Raw genomic sequence first — 19,903 nt, 5'->3', positions numbered from 1 at the left:
ATGGGCCCAGCCGCTCCGTGGCATGTGGGATCCTCCCGGACTGGGGCACGAACCTGTGTCCCCTGCATCGGCAGGCGGACTCTCGACCGCTGCGCCACCAGGGAAGCCCAGTTTTCCTTTCTTTTGAAAAAGAGAAACTTCAACTTTTATCAGTAGCATATAGTATATTGCCTGCACCGCGAGGCATACAGGATCTTAGTTCCCCGCCCAGGGATTGAACCCGAACCCCCTTCACTGTAAGCGTGGAGTCTTAACCACTGGACCACCCAGGAAGTCCACCATAGATATATTAATGGAGAATTTCAGTTACTGAATATTTGATTCCAAGAATTTTGAGAGAGAGAAAGTATTTTTTACTGCAGGTGATGAAAAACTTTGACACTTATAAAATTATTAGATAATGCCAAAACTGTATATTTGGGGTATTTGAAAAACATAAATATAACAAAGATGAAATTAGTTGTCTCTGAAATTGGAAATCATAAATTTTTAATTATTTTGAATCAAAATTAAGATTCTTTTTGCCCATGTGAGATGTGTATAAAAAAGTGAAACTTCCCCTGTATAACCAATTTCTCAATAAAAGCACTTTTCTGTCTTCTTAAAGACAGGAACACCACTCAGCCTGTGCAGCAGCAATATGTAAAGGCTTTATAGGGTGACGCCATTCTATAGGTAATCATTTTATCCAAAGAGCCAATTTTGGTCTTGAGCATTATGAAACTAACGTGGCTAAAGTGAGCCCTGAGAACAACTGCCATTTATGAAGCACTCACTCTCCTTGAGGTATTATACTAGGCACTTAATATATCATAGTTCATGCAACTACCATATTATTATTAATATGTTATGAATGTTATGAAAGTGAAAACTGAGACGGAGATAGGTTAAATTATTTTCCCCAAGTCACACACTAGTAAGTTGGAGACTAGGAATCAGAAGAGAGGAATTTCTGATGTTGAAGCCTGTGATCTGTCTACATTCTAGTGATGATTGGCATTTAGAAGTTGCAAATACCTCACGGAGAACTGATGCTTGAGATTAGTGTCTAAATAAGGTTTATTTAATATCAAAATAATGACAAGGAGAAGTGAATTAAGGTTTAGAAGTTGAAGAGACTTAAATTTGTTATCCAACAAAATGCTAGTACACTCAGTATTATACAAATATTAAGCGTGTTTTCAAATTCAGCTAAAGACAATCATGGTTAGGGAAGGAATTACTTCTCTGTGATTTTCCACTTAAGAAAAATGCGGCACTACGTATCGACAATGATTATTATTATATACAAAAGAAACGTAATGTGAGTCTTTGAAAGTCCATAGAGACCCAAATATATGAAAATAGAATGAAAAGATAGGAACAAGAGTTGTTAAACTCATGGAATTGTACTTACACATTAAGCCACCGGGTGTCGCTGTCTTCCACAAAATGGCTTTTCAGAACAAAGGCATGATCCTGTTTCTCAAGGACTAGGAAAGAGCTACATTCGGAGATCTCAGCCATTTCAATAAAATTGGATGCAAGAAATCGAATAGAAAAAATCGGAGCGGTGGGTGTGTTCTGGACGCCGAGTCACTGATTTGTAAAACAGGAGAAAGTTATGATGTTGGTCTACAGACCTATCAGGCAGAAAACCCAGCGCCTGCTTCTCTCGTTTCTGCTCATTGCAGCCTGGGAGACAGGGAGCAGCCAGGTCCATTACTCGCTCCCGGAGGAAGCCAAACACGGCACCTTCGTGGGCCGCATCGCCCAGGACCTGGGGCTGGAGCTGGCGGAGCTGGTGCCGCGCCTGTTCCGGGTGGCGTCCAAAGGCCGCGGGGACCTTCTGGAGGTAAATCTGCAGAATGGCATTTTGTTTGTGAATTCTCGGATCGACCGGGAGGAGCTGTGCGGGCGGAGCGCGGAGTGCAGCATCCACCTGGAGGTGATCGTGGACCGGCCGCTGCAGGTGTTCCATGTGGAGGTGGAGGTGAAGGACATTAATGACAACCCGCCGGTCTTCTCTGTCTCAGAACAAAAGCTCTCAATTTATGAATCTCGACCGCTTGACTCTCGATTTCCTCTAGAAGGTGCATCTGATGCGGATATCGGAGAGAACGCAATGCTTACTTACAGACTCAGTCCAAATGACTTTTTCACTCTTGATATTATAAACAAAAAGGACAAAGGCAAATTTCCAGTGCTTGTTCTACGAAAACTGCTGGATCGTGAAGAAAATCCTCAGCTTCAGTTGTTATTAACGGCAACTGATGGAGGCAAACCCGAACTGACGGGATTTGTTACTCTGATGATCCTGGTGTTAGACGCCAATGATAATGCACCTCTATTTGACCGATCCGTTTATGAAGTTAAGATGTATGAAAATTCAGCGAACCAAACATTAGTCATCTGGCTAAATGCTTCTGATGTGGATGAAGGGATAAATAAGGAAATAATATATTCATTTAGCTCTTTGGTCCCACCCAGCACAAGAAGGAAATTTCTAATGAATGAAAGCACAGGAGAAATAAGAGTAAACGATGCTATTGACTTTGAGGATAGTAATACTTACGAAATTCATGTAGATGTTACAGATAAAGGAAACCCACCTATGGTTGGTCACTGCACTGTCCTAGTGGAAATCCTGGATGAAAACGATAATTCACCTGAGGTGGTTGTCACTTCTTTGGCTCTTCCAGTGCGAGAGGACGCTCAGGTGGGCACCGTCATCGCCTTAATCAGCGTGTCCGACCGTGACTCTGGCGCCAACGGGCAGGTGACCTGCACATTAACACCTCATGTCCCCTTCAAACTGGTGTCCACCTTCAAGAATTACTATTCGATGGTGCTGGACAGCGCCCTGGACCGCGAGAGCTTGGAGAAATATGAGGTGGTGGTGACAGCGCGGGACGCGGGCTCGCCTTCCCTGTCGGCCACAGCCAGCGTGTCCGTCGAGGTGGCCGACGTGAACGACAACGCGCCCGCGTTCGCGCAGCCCGAGTACACGGTGTTCGTGAAGGAGAACAACCCGCCCGGCTGCCACATCTTCACGGTGTCGGCGCGGGACGCGGACGCGCAGGAGAACGCGCTGGTGTCTTACTCGCTGGTGGAGCGGCGGGTGGGCGAGCGAGCGCTGTCGAGCTACGTGTCGGTGCACGCGGAGAGCGGCAAGGTGTACGCGCTGCAGCCGCTGGACCACGAGGAGCTGGAGCTGCTGCAGTTCCAGGTGAGCGCGCGCGACGCGGGCGTGCCGCCTCTGGGCAGCAACGTGACGCTGCAGGTGTTCGTGCTGGACGAGAACGACAACGTGCCCGCGCTGCTGCTGCCCGGGCCGGGCGGCGGGGCGGGCGAGCTGAGCCAGCTGGTGGCTCGGTCGGTGGGCGCGGGCCACGTGGTGGCGAAGGTGCGCGCGGTGGACGCGGACTCGGGCTACAACGCGTGGCTGTCGTACGAGCTGCAGCCGGTGGCGGGTGGCGCGCGCAGCCCGTTCCGCGTGGGGCTGTACACAGGCGAGATCAGCACGACGCGCGCCCTGGACGAGGCGGACGCGCCACGCCAGCGCCTGCTGGTGCTGGTGAAGGACCACGGCGAGCCGGCGCTGACGGCCACGGCCACCGTGCTGCTGTCGCTGGAGGACAGCGGCCAGGCGCCCAAGGCCTCTTCGCGGGCGTCGACCGGCGCCGCTGGCGCGGAGGCCGCTCTGGTGGATGTGAACGTGTACCTAATCATCGCCATCTGCGCGGTGTCCAGCCTGTTGGTGCTCACGCTGCTGCTGTACACGGCGCTGCGGTGCTCGGCGTCGCCCAGCGAGGGCGCGTGCGGGCCCGGGAAGCCCACGCTGGTGTGCTCCAGCGCGGTGGGGAGCTGGTCTTACTCGCAGCAGAGGCGGCAGAGGGTGTGCTCTGGGGAGGGGCCGCCCAAGGCAGATCTCATGGCCTTCAGCCCCAGTCTTACGCCGTGTCCACTACCAGACGTAGAAGGGGAAGAACAGTCTACTGTAGGCAACCACTCTAGCAAGGTGGGTTATTGCTTTTCAATTTTTATAGTTTGCTTCGTGAATATTTTATTTCACCGCTTTCCCCCTCAAATATGTATCTTGGAATACCTTCATTCTTTGTCTAAATATCATGTATTTATATAATTCCTCAAATATTCCTTAGTAATTCCATTTGTAATATAGTTTATTCTAAAAGTTCACTTTATATTCTATATACAGTACCTTGTGCATCAACTTTTGCTGAATACTTCAATTTTTAATATATGCCATTTTTCTCAATTCATTTATATTTTCCAATATAAATATTTGATGTCGGTTGAAGGTTTTTTTTTCATAAACTATTTTTTATTTTACAAATATTTGTCAGATTAGTACTTTATAATTTTATTTAATTTTTAAATCTAAAAATTGAAATAACCTTGCTACAGTAACAAAAACCTGCTACGATCAATTTCCTTCACGATGAAAATGTGGTTTTTGCTCCCTAAGTACAGAATGTGTAGTGCAGCATAACATAATGCATACTAGAACTTCAGTGTTTACACTTTATTCTTTTTTTTTTTTTTTGGTGGTACGCGGGCCTCTCACTGTGTGGCCTCTGCTGTTGTGGAGCACAGGCTCCGGACGCGCAGGCTCAGCGGCCATGGCTCACGGGCCCAGCCGCTCCGCGGCATGTGGGATCCTCCCAGACCGGGGCATGAACCCATGTTCCCTGCATTGGCAGGCGGACTCTCAAACAATGCGCCACCAGGGAAGCCCTACACTTTATTCTTAATAGTAGATTATGTAGACTGGAAGATTACCATTTTTAAAAGTCCTAATCTATGGAATTAAATTAAGTGTTTTGAATTTTAATTTTTTTTTTAATTTTTATTTTAGTTTTTTACTTTTTTTTTTTTTTACTGAGTTTAGTCGGATAATGTCTGCCACTGGCTCTGTTATTAACATAAATATTTTAAAAAACCTTTGTAGACAGTTTAATTCAATTCAGAATGACTGAAATTTTAGGATGAAACCATATATTTTCCCAAATCAAGGATTGCTTTTAACATTCTTGACAAAAAAAGGAGTTAGCCCATTTCTTTTAAAACTTCTTATTTTTATAAACATATTTAACACGCGCTTTATTAGATGGCATTAAAATGAGACTAATCATGAATATTCCTTTGCTCTTGGCAGCATAGTATTTGCGATACCTTGTTTCAAGGTGAGAGGGACTTCCCTAGTGGTCCAGTGGTTAAAACTCTGCGCTTCCACTGTAGGGGGTGAGGAGTTCGATCCCAGATTGGGGAACTAAGATCCCATATGCTGCGTGGTGGGGGGGAAAAAAAAGAGTTATGAACCCATAGGTTTATTGGTATACTGTAGTAATTAGCTATATGATAGCCTTGGAACATAGGAGCTTTAAAAACTATCTCTCATATGTACTTAATTAGTGAAGGAATTCTTTTTTTTTTTTGCCCCGGACGCGCAGGCTCAGCGGCCATGGTTTGCGGGCCCAACCGCTCCGCAGCATGTGGGATCTTCCCGGACCGGGGCACGAACCCGAGTCCCCTGCTTTGGCAGGCAGACTCTCAACCACTGTGCCACCAGGGAAGCCCTGAAGGGATTCTTAAAAGCAAAAATAGAATGGACCTACAGCATGGAGTCATTCCTAAAGGGAATGAAGTATTTCAATCAGCAAACATGAGGAGATTTATTTCCTAGTCATGTCTTTTTCTCAAATTTAGCCACCCCCATGTGCTAAAATTTTTCCTTCTCTTCTTTAGGTAAATATGTTTGTCTTGAACTTAGTTAGAACTGTAAATCTTTGGCATAGATTTAATTATTGAATCACTATTTTAAAATGTGTTTAAAATAAAGACTGTAGCTATTACATAAAATCTAAGATTTCCTTGGGTAAACATTTATAATTTTTTTTAGTAGGGAAATTCAGGATTAAAGTATTTTTCTAAGACAACACTGATAAACTTTATTTCAATCAATAATTATGCAAATTTCAGCATCTAAAAAAATTTGAGTGAAACAAGAAAATAAAATTGAGTGATTAAATGAGATTTAGAATACTCTTGATACCCTAATCTCCTTAAACCCATTCTGGAATAGAATGGGTATAAACAAAGTGACAAATATAACTTGAATTCCTCATCAGTGGGTTTTTTTTTTTTTGGTGGGGGGTAGAAAGAGATTACTTTTACAAATAGCAATGAATATAATGCAAATTTACACTGTCCTTCGGGTTGGAAACTACAGCATTCACCCTGAGCACATACAGTAATTGAAAAAAAACCTTTTAAATGAGACAAAAGTAAATATGTTTTGTATTTCCAGGAGTCAGTACTTGGTAAATTCATTAACATCGAAGCAAATATGTTTTTTGGACAAACTGATAAGTAGCTTGCATATGAGCATGGGTTTGAAACACCCTCAAGTTGAGATGATAACTTAGAGAACTGGTATTTTGAGTTATCCTCTACACAATTGGACTAAATATTTAGAATAATTTACATAGTATAAATATTAAGCAATAGAACATTATAGAGTGTTAGCAATGGAGTAAACTTAATAAGGAGCCATTCAAAAATGATCTATTTCTAAAAGTCTAAAAAACTGTATTGCTAATAACCTACATATATGGATTTTTTTCTTGTTCATATACATAACATAGCGCTCTAATATGTTCTCTTAGATACCCATATCCAAGATAAAACTCTTCTTGGAATTCTAATTTGTAAAACCGAACCACCTTTAAAGAGCTAGTGGTCACACACAAAGAATATATAATGAAAGAATTAAAATTACACACACACACAATGGACCAATATGAAGGAATCACGAAAGAAGCAATATAAGTGAAAGAAAGTACAAACGATAAACACACTTCCACTTTAAGCCACAGGATGTCGTTGTTCTCCAAGGAGAGGATTGTTTTAACCGGAAAAAAAATAAATAAATAACGATTATTCTCGCACCAGAAAGGCTCGCCACTGTTCCGGTGCTTTATAGACTATAAACACACCCATATTGTTAAGATCAGCTGGGATATCAGGAACAAAGACTCAGAAGGAAGGTCTCAAAAGGACTACATACTTCTACTCATGAAGTGTTTATTTACTAACCAGAAGCGAGTCACGATGTTAACTTCAGGACCAGAGAGGCAGGGAGCCTGGCTCCTGCTTCACTCGCTTCTGCTCCTCGCAGCCTGGGAGACAGGGAGCAGCCCGGTCCATTATTCGGTCCCCGAGGAAGCCAAACACGGCAGCTTCGTGGGCCGCATCGCCCAGGACCTGGGGCTGGAGCTGGTGGAGCTGGTGCCGCGTCTGTTCCGGGTGGCGTCCAAAGGCCGCGGGGACCTTCTGGAGGTAAACCTGCAGAATGGCATTTTGTTTGTGAATTCTCGGATCGACCGGGAGGAGCTGTGCGGGCGGAGCGCGGAGTGCAGCATCCACCTGGAGGTGATCGTGGACCGGCCGCTGCAGGTGTTCCATGTGGAGGTGGAAATAAAGGATATTAACGACAATCCGCCTGTATTCCCAGCGACACACAAAAATCTCTTTATTTCCGAAACTAGGCCTCTTGACTCTCATTTTTCACTAGAGGGCGCCTCCGATGCAGATATCGGGGCCAACGCTCTGCTGACTTACAGACTGAGCCCCAATGAGTATTTCTCTCTGGAAGTACCGACCAACGACGAGCAGGTAACACCGCTCGAACTAGTACTAAAAAAACCTTTAGACAGGGAAGTCACTTCAGAGCTTCTCTTGGTGCTCAAAGCAACGGATGGGGGCAAACCGGAGCTGACAGGCACTGTACAGTTAAACATCACAGTGCTGGATGCAAATGACAACGCCCCAGTGTTTGACAAAGCAGTTTATCGTATAAAATTACTGGAAAATGCAAGAAACGGTACACTGGTTATTAGACTTAACGCCTCGGATTTGGACGAGGGTTCAAACGGCCACATTCTTTATTCCTTTGCAACTGATGTCTCCTCTAATATAGAAGCCTCTTTTCGCATAGATGCAAACAGTGGAGAAATAAAAGTGAATGGAAAAATAGATTTTGAAGAAATTAAATTATGGAAACTTCAAATAGAAGCAGTTGACAAAGGAAACCCCCCAATGTTTGGTCACTGCACAATCTTGATAGAAGTCTTGGACATCAACGATAATGCCCCAGAGTTGCTAGTGACGTCACTGTTGCTTTCTATTCCAGAGGATGCTCCACCGGGGACTGTCATCGCTCTAATCAGTGTAACCGACCATGACGCCGGTGGCAATGCGCGGGTGACCTGCTCACTAACACCCCAAGTCCCCTTCAAACTGGTGTCCACCTTCAAGAATTACTATTCGCTAGTGCTGGACAGCGCCCTGGACCGAGAGAAAGTGTCGGAATATGCTCTAGTACTGATCGCGAGGGACGGGGGCTCGCCTTCTCTGTCGACCATGGCCAGCGTGTCCGTGGAGGTGGCCGACGTGAACGACAACGCGCCCGCGTTCGCGCAGCCCGAGTACACGGTGTTCGTGAAGGAGAACAACCCGCCCGGCTGCCACATCTTCACGGTGTCGGCTCGGGACGCGGACGCGCAGGAAAACGCGCTGGTGTCCTACTCGCTGGTGGAGCGGCGGGTGGGCGAGCGAGCGCTGTCGAGCTACGTGTCGGTGCACGCGGAGAGCGGCAAGGTGTACGCGCTGCAGCCGCTGGACCACGAGGAGCTGGAGCTGCTGCAGTTCCAGGTGAGCGCGCGCGACGCGGGCGTGCCGCCTCTGGGCAGCAACGTGACGCTGCAGGTGTTCGTGCTGGACGAGAACGACAACGCGCCCGCACTGCTGCTGCCCGGGCCGGGCGGCGGGGCGGGCGCACTGAGCCAGCTGGTGGCTCGGTCGGTGGGCGCGGGCCACGTGGTGGCGAAGGTGCGCGCGGTGGACGCGGACTCGGGCTACAACGCGTGGCTGTCGTACGAGCTGCAGCCGGTGGCGGGTGGCGCGCGTAGCCCGTTCCGCGTGGGGCTGTACACGGGCGAGATCAGCACGACGCGCGCCCTGGACGAGGCGGACGCGCCACGCCAGCGCCTGCTGGTGCTGGTGAAGGACCACGGCGAGCCGGCGCTGACGGCCACGGCCACCGTGCTGCTGTCGCTGGAGGACAGCGGCCAGGCGCCCAAGGCCTCTACGCGGGCGTCGACGGGCGCCGCTGGCGCGGAGGCCGCTCTGGTGGATGTGAACGTGTACCTGATCATCGCCATCTGCGCGGTGTCCAGCCTGTTGGTGCTCACGCTGCTGCTGTACGCGGCGCTGCGGTGCTCGGCGCCGCCCAGCGAGGGCGCGTGCGGGCCCGGGAAGCCCACGCTGGTGTACTCCAGCGCGGTGGGGAGCTGGTCTTACTCGCAGCAGAGGCGGCAGCGGGTGTGCTCTGGGGAGGGGCCGCCCAAGGCAGACCTCATGGCCTTCAGCCCTAGTGTCCCTCCAGGTTCGAGTTCTGGAGATATTGGAGACCAACAGGAATTTTGCGAGAATGTAAGTACAGTAATTCTGAGATGTATCATGCCTCTTAATGTCAATCACATAGTATTTCACTAACAAATTACTGTTAAGTCCATTGCTTCAGTTATTTGTTGTCTTTTTCTTGCGATGGTTTTTTCTAAAGCACAATGGAAGTACAGCCATTTTTATTACTTTTCACCACAGTCTTCTTGAATATACAGGGAATATTATTTAGTTGGAGAAATAATAATAATAGTAAAAATGAAATAGACTGCTAAAGCTTCCTGTAAATGAGCAAGGCTAAGTCAGCCAGGAAGGAGACAAGGATCACTGATGGGAAATGGAGGATGTGGGTGAGGCTCAAATCTTTTACTCCTCAATTTTGCAGCAAGTTCATTCTTCCTATTCATTTTCTTATTCTATTTGGTGTCCTCTATGCATTATGTTTATGCATTCAAAATTACCCTAACAATTCATAATTTGGTTTTTTGGGGTTTATACATGTGTACATTCTTACCTTCCTATAATCTATAAGCTTGTGTATTACTGACGGGCATGGGCTGTTAAGGTGGCCTCATTTTATAAATGATTTTGTTTCTTTATAATCAATCACATGCTTCTTTGAGAAAGTAGGTAGAATTTTAGCCTTTCCTTTGGGGATGATTTTACTTTTTTTGTCTTTAATCCCCTCATAATTTAAACTTATTTTCTTCATAGTCTTCAGCTGCTTCAGGTAGACAACTTAAAATTTTTTCTAATGTAATGACAATTTTGCTAGTTGCCTGTTGAACGCATTGCTGCTCTCCTCCACATTAATTTCTGCCATCTTCTAATTTATTTGGAAAATTTATTTGAGCATTGACCATACTTATATTTCTTCCATTCATGGTACCTGTAATGAGGCTGTATGAAAATATTTTAGAGTGGGAAAATTCACACTTCTTTGTGCTTTGAGGTTCAAAAGGGTCTTCCCATATAGGGGAATTGTGATACTTCTGCCTGTATTCACCAAGATGCCTGGTCTTCAAAATAACATTGCTCTAAATAATTTAAGCATAACAATCATGGAATATATATAAAGGCACGTCCATTTGACAATGGTGCTGTTGATCACATTTCAGTATTTAACATTGTGTACTCAAAATGTTTTTAACATTGAGTACTTTAGATATATTGATACAAACTCTTTTTTTGTCTCAATGCTATGTTCATGTGAATTGTTTTCTTCAAAGATATCACAGAGAACTTGAAATTAAAGCTGTAAGGGTGTGAATCAAATAATGTGGAAGTTTATTTTGTTCTTTTTGGCTCAAATGTACAAATTAGAGATTCTTTAATTGTACTGAATGGAGAAATAAATTATATATGATATATTTACATATGGGAGGAGAACCACGTTATAGATAGGGTAAAGTTAATAGAAATTCTGAGAAGGCTATTTTCTACCTAGAATGTAGGATGATTTCCATGAAGATGAACATTAGGAAATCTTCAGAAAAGGAAAAGCCATATCCTAGTTTATGGTACTGGAATTTTCTTCATTGATAGCTACAGAATAGAACAAGAGTAAACATTGGTCACTAACTATAATCAACCACCACTATTTGAGATATTTCTATTTGTAAGATATGGCATGAAGGGCTTAAAATACATAATTTCATTTAAGTCTTATAACAACTTGTAAAGTACATTTGACTATCCAAGTTCTAAAGATTAGATAAGAGATGTTGAGATGTTTATCTATCTTGTCCACTGCTATCCAGCTAGTACATGATGGAGATGATATTCAAATGCATATCTCTTAGATTTGAGAGCCATTCTTTAATTTATTGTAGAACTTTGTAGAGTAAATCTTTTATCTGATGAGGCATAGTTCTGGCTAGGAGAATCAAGCACAAGCTGTATACAGAGTAATCCTCCTTTCTGTTTTGCTTAGAAAAACCCTTCATGATTATCATCATGGTTAACTTTGTACAATATCATGACTGAGATAGGAATTAAGATTTTTTTATGTTTATTTTTTTATGTTGCTAAGTGATCTTTTTCCTCAGAAGTTTCATGGACATCATTATCATTTGTCTTAGTGCCACATTGAGATAGCTTTTTACATTATTTGATCGGTAAATAATTAAGAGTTGTCTGATAAGGACTATTGATCAGTTGTTTGGAAGTGATATATATAAGCAGAATCAGTTAATATATGAGGAAAATCAGAAGACTGAGGTCTGCAAAGTTCTTGCAGAACACCAAAGCCAAATAATACATGTGGAAATGACCTTGTTCTTTTTACACTGTGAATAAGAATAATGTTTTGACAAATATAAGCAGTAATATGATTATTTCTTGGATCCTGAACATCAGTGAAGGATCAATAATTGTTTCCAAAATTGTATACTTCAATAACAGCTTTAAAGGTGTATATTTCTCATGAAAATCTTTGAAAGTGTGTGGGTCTTTCAAGATTCAGACTCCTTCAGTCTTGTTGTCTGAGAGATTTGTGCCAATTGAACAAATGATCTGTGATCAAATAACTGTGTATACTTCAATAAGCCATGATAGCACAGAGTGAACATCACTGCGTATATTCTACAGTTTTGTAGACAGTACTTCTAATCTGTTAATTTTGAAGAACCTACTGGGTTTCCAAGAATGGCTTCAAGATCTATTTCTCTGTTTAATGTTTTCAATAAATAGTAGTACTAGACCTATTATGAAATAATAGTGGATGATGAGGACTGGTAGAACATTAAACCATGCACTCCAATACTTGACTATCAAGACATACAGCTGGAATTTAAGACTAACCAGATTGATTTAGAAAAGGTCAGGCATGAAGTTCCTTAGCCTTTTCAATCAATCTTACAAAATCAACATTAACAACTATATCGATGTGACTTCTTGGCATTAGCCTATTGCCGGATCTCAGGCCCATCCCCAAAGATGAGTTCAAAGATATCATAATCTATTCTTTAGGAGCTAGTTGAGATAGTGATATCTGAAATAGCACAGCCAAAGTGCAAAAGTCGTGTCATTGGTTCATACAATATATCAAACTCTTTTACAAATTGGTGTTCATCCAATGTCACTTTATATACTTGCAAAATACCACATTTCTGGAAAGTAATTCCTAAATTAACAACTGGTTTTAATTCAGACATGTAATGTCATCATCTCCCTTGGGTAAACATTCTCATGTTTATTTCTCTGCCTTTAAAGACTCCACATTGCATATAACATCTCATTCCCCAGTTTCCATAATGAAGTGGTTGGAGGCCTGTTGCTTCTTTCTTCTACAAAATAAATCTGACAGGCCTTGAATATCATGTTAAACCTACTGTTATCTAGCCTAATGTTATATTTTGAAAAGAGGCTCATATGAGTGGTTGTTTTATAGATGCAAAGCAGAATTCAGTGTCATAAAAGGTGATGAGCCTGCTTTGTTTGTTTTTTAAGAAATAATTTTTAATTGTCTTTAAAAAGAATTCTAGCAGAATAATAATATTGGGAAAAGAGTAAATTTGAAAAAAATGAAACAAGGTTTGAAATTAGCAATAGAATATATGTATGTGTTCAAGATAAAGGAAAATATTAACATACAAATAAATATACTAGTAATTTTTTCATTGTAATATTTTTAGATTCGACATGAACCATTAAAACCATACAACAAAATACTCAAGCTAGAGTGATACTTATTCTGAACCACTTTCTACTCTAAACTTCCACTGTACCCTCTTTTTTCCTCCTTAAATCCCAAGGTAATATGAAAAGATGAAGGACATGTAACTAAATTACAACTTCAGGCAATGAAAACTCACATCAACAATTCTGATTTTCTAGTTGGTATTTTATGAAATCGAATTTCCATTAGTGCTAATGGAAGTAACATGGAAGGTCAGTTAGCATTTGGTTGAATTGTTTGATTATTTTCTATGATTTTTTAGCACAATATTAGGCACTTAGAGGCAATGTGATTAGAAGTCATTTCCCTTGTTTTGGATAAACTTACAATCTCAAACCCAAAATTCTTTTAAGACGAAATAGGTCAGCTATTTTCATGAATATGACTTGATAGATATACAAAAGCCAATGTTGGTGAGTGGAAATACCAATATGGCACAGAAATTTTCATGGTGATTTTTATTTCATTGAATGGTAAAAAGTTCATTCTATAGTTAAAAGACTACTTCTTTCATATATTGACACTATTACATAAAGTGTCATTTTGATATCTCTTATTATACTGTTAGCAATGCAACTTACATGAGAAAGCATATATGCCAAATATGTTTCATCTACATCAATAGACTTTTCTCTTATGAATTCTATGTTTTAAACTACCAAATTTGAAATATATTTTTTTCTTGTTGTTCTTCAATGCATATAAAGTTGTTTGTAACAGGAACACAATTAAATATAAATAATGATAAAGAATTAGAACTAATAAAAATATAAGTAGAAAGCAAGTGCACATAGATAAAAACACAATATGCAGACTTAAAGACTAAAGAAGTTATTAAAACTTCAAATTTGTCTTTGAGTTTCCTAGCAGCCAAAGTAACAAGGGTGACTAGAAGTAAAACAATTCAAATTTGATATTTTTATATGAGGAAATGTTTGAGTTTATTTTTTCATAATTTTTTCAATTGTAAAACTCTACATCAAACATAGGAACAAATATTTCAATTTGATGTTAATCAAGAATAAAATGCCATTTTCCATATACCATCAGTTTCAATATGACTTAAAATCTGATTTTTATTCCACAAATAAGCACTTTGGAAATATGATTTGGGGGGTAAAATAGCTTTAAACACGTGAACTTATTTTTTTCTCAAGTAAAATTCTGTGGTATTGGATGTAGTGTACAAGACTCACAATTTCAGGCACAAGGTGTCGCTCTTTACTTGGAGGAAATAGTTCATTCAAGGGTTGGTCTGAGCAGCCAGGAACTCCGCATTTAAAGACTCCATCATGCCGGATGCTACCGTTAAAGGATCCTTTGAAACTTCTCAAAAATTCAGTAAGATTTTTAACCCAAAACTGGAGTCTATGGTACTGTAAATGTAAAGAATCTTATTTGGGAAGTCAATGTATGCAATGTTCGCGTCTGAAAGAAGGGGATTGGACACTGGGCGACTGCTGCTGTCGCTTCTGCTTCTCGCAGCCTGGGAGGCGGGCAGCGGCCAGGTCTACTACTCCATTCCCGAGGAGGCCAAACACGGCACCTTCGTGGGCCGCATCGCCCAGGACCTGGGGCTGGAGCTGATGGAGCTGGTGCCGCGCCTGTTCCGGGTGGCGTCCAAAGGCCGCGGGGACCTTCTGGAGGTAAACCTGCAGAATGGCATTTTGTTTGTGAATTCTCGGATCGACCGGGAGGAGCTGTGCGGGCGGAGCGCGGAGTGCAGCATCCACCTGGAGGTGATCGTGGACCGGCCGCTGCAGGTGTTCCATGTGGAGGTGGAAGTAAAGGATATTAACGATAATCCACCGGTGTTCTCTCTCAGAGAACAAAAGCTGCTGATTTCTGAATCTAAGCAACCTGACTCTCATTTTCCTCTAGAGGGAGCTTCTGATGCGGATATTGGAGAGAATGCTCAATTGACCTACAGACTAAGTCAAAATGAGCACTTTTCTTTAGAATTACCAACAAATAGTAAGCAAACTAAAAGGCTGTCACTTACATTAAAGAAGTCTCTGGATAGAGAGAAAACTGCGGAACTTAATTTACTATTAACGGCTGCAGACGGCGGGAAACCGGAGCTCACTGGCACTGTTCATCTCTTCGTCCGTGTCTTGGATATTAACGACAATGATCCGGAATTTGAACAATCAGAATACAAGGTGAGATTGATGGAAAACGCAGCTAAAGAAACTCTTGTGATAAAGTTAAACGCCACAGATCAAGATGAAGGAGTCAATGGGGAGGTGACATACTCCTTGATGTCGATTAAGCCCAATGGAAAACGTTTATTTACACTACATGAAAACAGCGGAGAAGTAAGGGTCAATGGAACTTTAGACTATGAAGAAAACAAGGTTTATGAAATTGATGTACAGGCTACAGATAAGGGGAATCCCCCAATGGCAGGTCACTGTACAGTCTGGGTCGAAATCTTAGATGCCAATGATAACGCCCCTGAAGTCACTGTGACTTCCCTGTCTCTTCCAGTGCGGGAGGACACTCAGCCAAGCACGGTCATTGCGCTGATCAGTGTATCTGATCGCGACTCTGGTGCCAACGGACAGGTGATCTGTTCTCTAACGCCCAATGTCCCCTTCAAGATCATGTCCACGTTCAAGAACTATTACTCACTAGTGCTGGACAGCGCCCTGGACCGCGAGAACATGTCTGTCTATAAACTGGTGGTTACAGCGCGGGACGGGGGCTCGCCTTCCCTGTCGGCCACAGCCAGCGTGTCCGTGGAGGTGGCCGACGTGAACGACAATGCGCCCGCGTTCGCGCAGCCCGAGTACACGGTGCTCGTGAAGGAGAACAACCCGCCCGGCTGCCACATCTTCACGGTGTCGGCGCGGGACGCGGACGCGCAGGAGAACGCGCTGGTGTCCTACTCGCTGGTGGAGCGGCGGGTGGGCGAGCGAGCGTTGTCGAGCTACGTGTCGGTGCACGCGGAGAGCGGCAAGGTGTACGCGCTGCAGCCGCTGGACCACGAGGAGCTGGAGCTGCTGCAGTTCCAGGTGAGCGCGCACGACGCGGGCGTGCCGCCTCTGGGCAGCAACGTGACGTTGCAGGTGTTCGTGCTGGACGAGAACGACAACGCGCCCGCGCTGCTGCTGCCCAGGCCGGGCGGCGGGGCGGGCGCGTTGAGCCAGCTGGTGGCTCGGTCGGTGGGCGCGGGCCACGTGGTGGCGAAGGTGCGCGCGGTGGACGCGGACTCGGGCTACAACGCGTGGCTGTCGTACGAGCTGCAGCCGGCGGCGGGTGGCGCGCGCAGCCCGTTCCGCGTGGGGCTGTACACGGGCGAGATCAGCACGACGCGCGCCCTGGACGAGGCGGACGCGCCGCACCAGCGTCTGCTGGTGCTGGTGAAGGACCACGGCGAGCCGGCGCTGACGGCCACGGCCACCGTGCTGCTGTCGCTGGAGGACAGCGGCCAGGCGCCCAAGGCCTCTTCGCGGGCGTCGACCGGCGCCGCTGGCGCGGAGACGGCGTTAGTGGATGTGAACGTGTACCTGATCATCGCCATCTGCGCGGTGTCCAGCCTGTTTGTGCTCACGCTGCTGCTGTACACGGCGCTGCGGTGCTCGGCGCCGCCCAGCGAGGGCGCGTGCGGGCCCGGGAAGCCCACGCTGGTGTACTCCAGCGCGGTGGGGAGCTGGTCTTACTCGCAGCAGAGGCGGCAGCGGGTGTGCTCTGGGGAGGGCCCGCCCAAGACAGACCTCATGGCCTTCAGCCCCAGCCTTCCTCCCGGTCTGGATAGAGAAGTCGGAGAGGAAAGGCAGGAGGCAGGATCAAATCAACCTGGGCAGGTGAGTTCTATAGATTCCCCCCTTTTGAAGTCGCTGTTAAAATTTTTTAAATTCCAGTTTGTTTCAAAAAAAATTTTAATGATGCTCTATACTTTGAGTATCATTTTAAAGAACAACGTTTGTTCATGAAATGCCAATGATACACATATACAATTTTAATCATATGAGGTATTAGGTTGTTTAGCCAATAAATATCCTATTTCTCCTAATGTTTTGTTAGAACATGTTTAAGAAAATGTAGGAATGACGTTCCTGTTATTTGATCTGTGTCACTTCATTTCAACTCTGACCCTCAGTAGTGTAGATAATCACTGTGGATTATTTCAATTTTACTTATCCTCTTTGTTTTTTAACAGGCTTTTGTCTTGATATTTTCACATTATTAGATCACTGACTTTTCTCACTTCAGGCTTGTATCAAAATTTTGACACTCTGTTAATTTGTTTTGAAGGGGTTTTCCTTTCTTTTTCTATGGTTTTAAACATTTATTGTCCATTGAATAATCTTTAGTTTTTCCTCTACCAATAAGATAAAACCTGTTTCCATATTACTTGCAGTAAAAAAAATGCAGCCTTTTGTTCTAGTATGCTTATTTCATTGAAATAATATAACTAAAAGTTCTGTCCATTTTTAATTTTGTTCCATGAAGTGGGGAGAGATTTATGTACTATGTACTGAAACAGAACTTCCAGGTTTATGCTTCCAAAGTAACTAGGCAAATAAAATCATTCGTATTCCTCAATCAAGTTATTCAAATTTGCTAAAGGCATGCATATAGGATTATAATATCTGCAATATATGCTAGCTGGCATTATTTCTTATGTTTCTGGATTAATGTGGAGAGAAGAAGTTAACTCTGTCAAAGTGAAGCCTATTGACATTTATCAATTTCATTCATCTCACATTTTAAAATTGAACTATAGTTGATTTACAATGTTGTGTTAATTTCTGCTGTACAGCAAAGTGATTCAGACATATATATATATATATTTATATTCTTTTCCATTATGTATCATAGGATACTGAATATAGTTCTCTGTCGGTCCCATTTTTTTATGCATTCCGTATATAATAGCTTACATCTGCTAACCTCAACTCCCTCATCTAACATTTTAAATTCCCTATCTTTAAATGCTTTATCGCTGGTGTTTGTAAAATTTTCTTTCCATGTGGTTTAACCACATCTGAAGATTCTAGCAAAGATCATTTACCTCTAGGTCATCCTTCTAATTCAGTGGTTCTTAGCCACATGTAGGATGGTGGAATCACTGACCTCTTTGAGAATCTGATGAGAGTCATATATGGCCATTCTCCCCTTAAAATTACACAGCATACCACTTAGCATAATATTCAAGGATCCCATGCTGAAGCTCATTCTTGGACCTCTGTTTATGAAACTTTGTTTCTCAATATTAATTGTCTAAAAACATTCTTTATTCCAAATTAGGCAACAAGGTTAAAATATGAAATATTTCAGACTCAAAAGTGATTAAACCATCATATCACTTATGAAATTTTGTAAATATAAATAAATGTGGATGTTAGGTAGGACATACATTATAACCAATTTCCCAATGAAGTTCTTGGAATGACTGAACGTCATTTAAATTTAATAAAATGAAATTGGAATTTTTTTTACATCTTTATTGGAGTATAATTGCTTTACAATGGTGTGTTAGTTTCTGCTTTATAACAAAGTGAATCAATTATACATATACTTATGTTCCCATATCTCTTCCCTCTTGCGTCTCCCTCCCTCCCACCCTCCCTATCCCACCCCTCCAGGCCGTCACAAAGCACAGAGCTGATCTCCCTGTGCTATGCGGCTGCTTCCCACTAGCTATCTGCCTTACATTTGGTAGTGTATATATGTGAAATTGGAATGTTTTAAGTAGAGGTTAAAATTTTGCAAATCATTACTTTTACACAGTACATAAGTAATCAATGCACATTTTAGATAATTCCAAATTATGTGGATTAATTTCTATGGTACAAATTTAGTGTCTTTTATACTTATTTTTAATTTCAGGATTACATTCTATGATGTAAAATTGTAATTTCACCCTATTTTTTAATTTGGTTGTTTAAGTATTAAGCTAAATTTAGATGTTCCTATCTGTTTAATAATTTAATTATGTCTAACAGTGTGTGAGGACTACCTACACACTACAATAAGGTTGCTTACCAATTATGGTACATTGACTATTTTTGAAAATGGAAGATATAAAATGAAGAAGCTTGATGGTGATAGACAATTTAAATAGTCCAGTAGCATCAAAATTCAAATATATTTTTCATTAATTAAGAGCCAGTGTGGTAGTTGATTTAAGTTATTTTATACTTGTAGAACCATTCTTGGTTATTATTTTCTGGTTCTATAAAGATTTAATTTCTCAGTTTCCTTTATTATATGTAAAAGGAATGGTGATCACTTATTGGTTTAAAGATTTTGATTTGAATTTAAATGAGCTTATAAATAATATATTTACTTGTTCACAACTAGCTGTGGGATCTTATCTGTGTTTTGTTTTCCCTTAAAGCTGGTCTTGAATTAATGAATAAAATTATGAAGACTTTTTATTCTCCCTTGAATCATAGTCACCATTGTGATTTTCTGAAGAGAAGCATATTCTGTGTAACTACTAACTGGCCTGAAAGGAAAGATTTAGATGGAAACTAAATGGTCATTATGAAGTTCATATTTTTTTGACTTTTGTCAATGAGATTGGGCTCCAAAACATCTCACGTGATTTTTTTCATATTAGTGCTCTACTGCCACTTCAGAATACTATGAAATTTGGAGGCTTTGACTCAACATTTTACAGGAAAATCCTTTACTCCTGCTAGAGTAAAATATTCCAGAATCCATACCAAAGCTTCATTTTTTCAACATATTATGTGAATGAGGGCAGTTGTATGAAAAGTAATCACATTTGAGTATCAAGGAACT

At 42.5% G+C, this 19,903-nt stretch overlaps 3 protein-coding genes across 3 annotated transcripts in view; all 3 read left to right on the top strand.

Annotated features, from left to right (window-relative positions):
- The window catches only part of LOC309958911 (protocadherin alpha-10-like), a gene marked incomplete at both ends in the record, with an annotated part of 31,972 nt that extends 25,596 nt beyond the window's left edge, over positions 1-6,376 (top strand). The window contains 2 exons of the mRNA XM_082835038.1: positions 1,697-4,000; positions 6,311-6,376. Of these exons, the coding sequence (XP_082691164.1) occupies positions 1,697-4,000; positions 6,311-6,376 (2,370 nt within the window). The remainder of the gene's footprint in view (positions 1-1,696; positions 4,001-6,310) is intronic.
- Positions 6,377-7,113: 737 nt separating this feature from the next.
- On the top strand, positions 7,114-9,558 carry LOC309960209 (protocadherin alpha-10-like; the record flags this gene model as incomplete). Its single annotated transcript, XM_082836868.1, has 1 exon — positions 7,114-9,558. The coding sequence occupies one exon, from the start codon at positions 7,114-7,116 to the stop codon at positions 9,556-9,558; it is 2,445 nt and encodes an 814-aa protein (XP_082692994.1).
- A 5,004-nt stretch (positions 9,559-14,562) lies between these two features.
- Positions 14,563-17,339, top strand: LOC309958910 (protocadherin alpha-11-like; the record flags this gene model as incomplete). Its single annotated transcript, XM_082835037.1, has 2 exons — positions 14,563-16,953; positions 17,310-17,339. 2 exons carry the CDS (start codon positions 14,563-14,565, stop codon positions 17,337-17,339), a joined length of 2,421 nt encoding a protein of 806 aa, XP_082691163.1.
- Positions 17,340-19,903: the final 2,564 nt, after the last annotated feature.

The sequence above is a fragment of the Leucopleurus acutus genome, assembly GCF_964270905.1.
Source record: "Leucopleurus acutus genome assembly, chromosome: 3".
Taxonomy (NCBI): Eukaryota; Metazoa; Chordata; class Mammalia; order Artiodactyla; family Delphinidae; genus Leucopleurus; species Leucopleurus acutus.
This window is presented reverse-complemented; position numbering and strand designations above follow the sequence as displayed.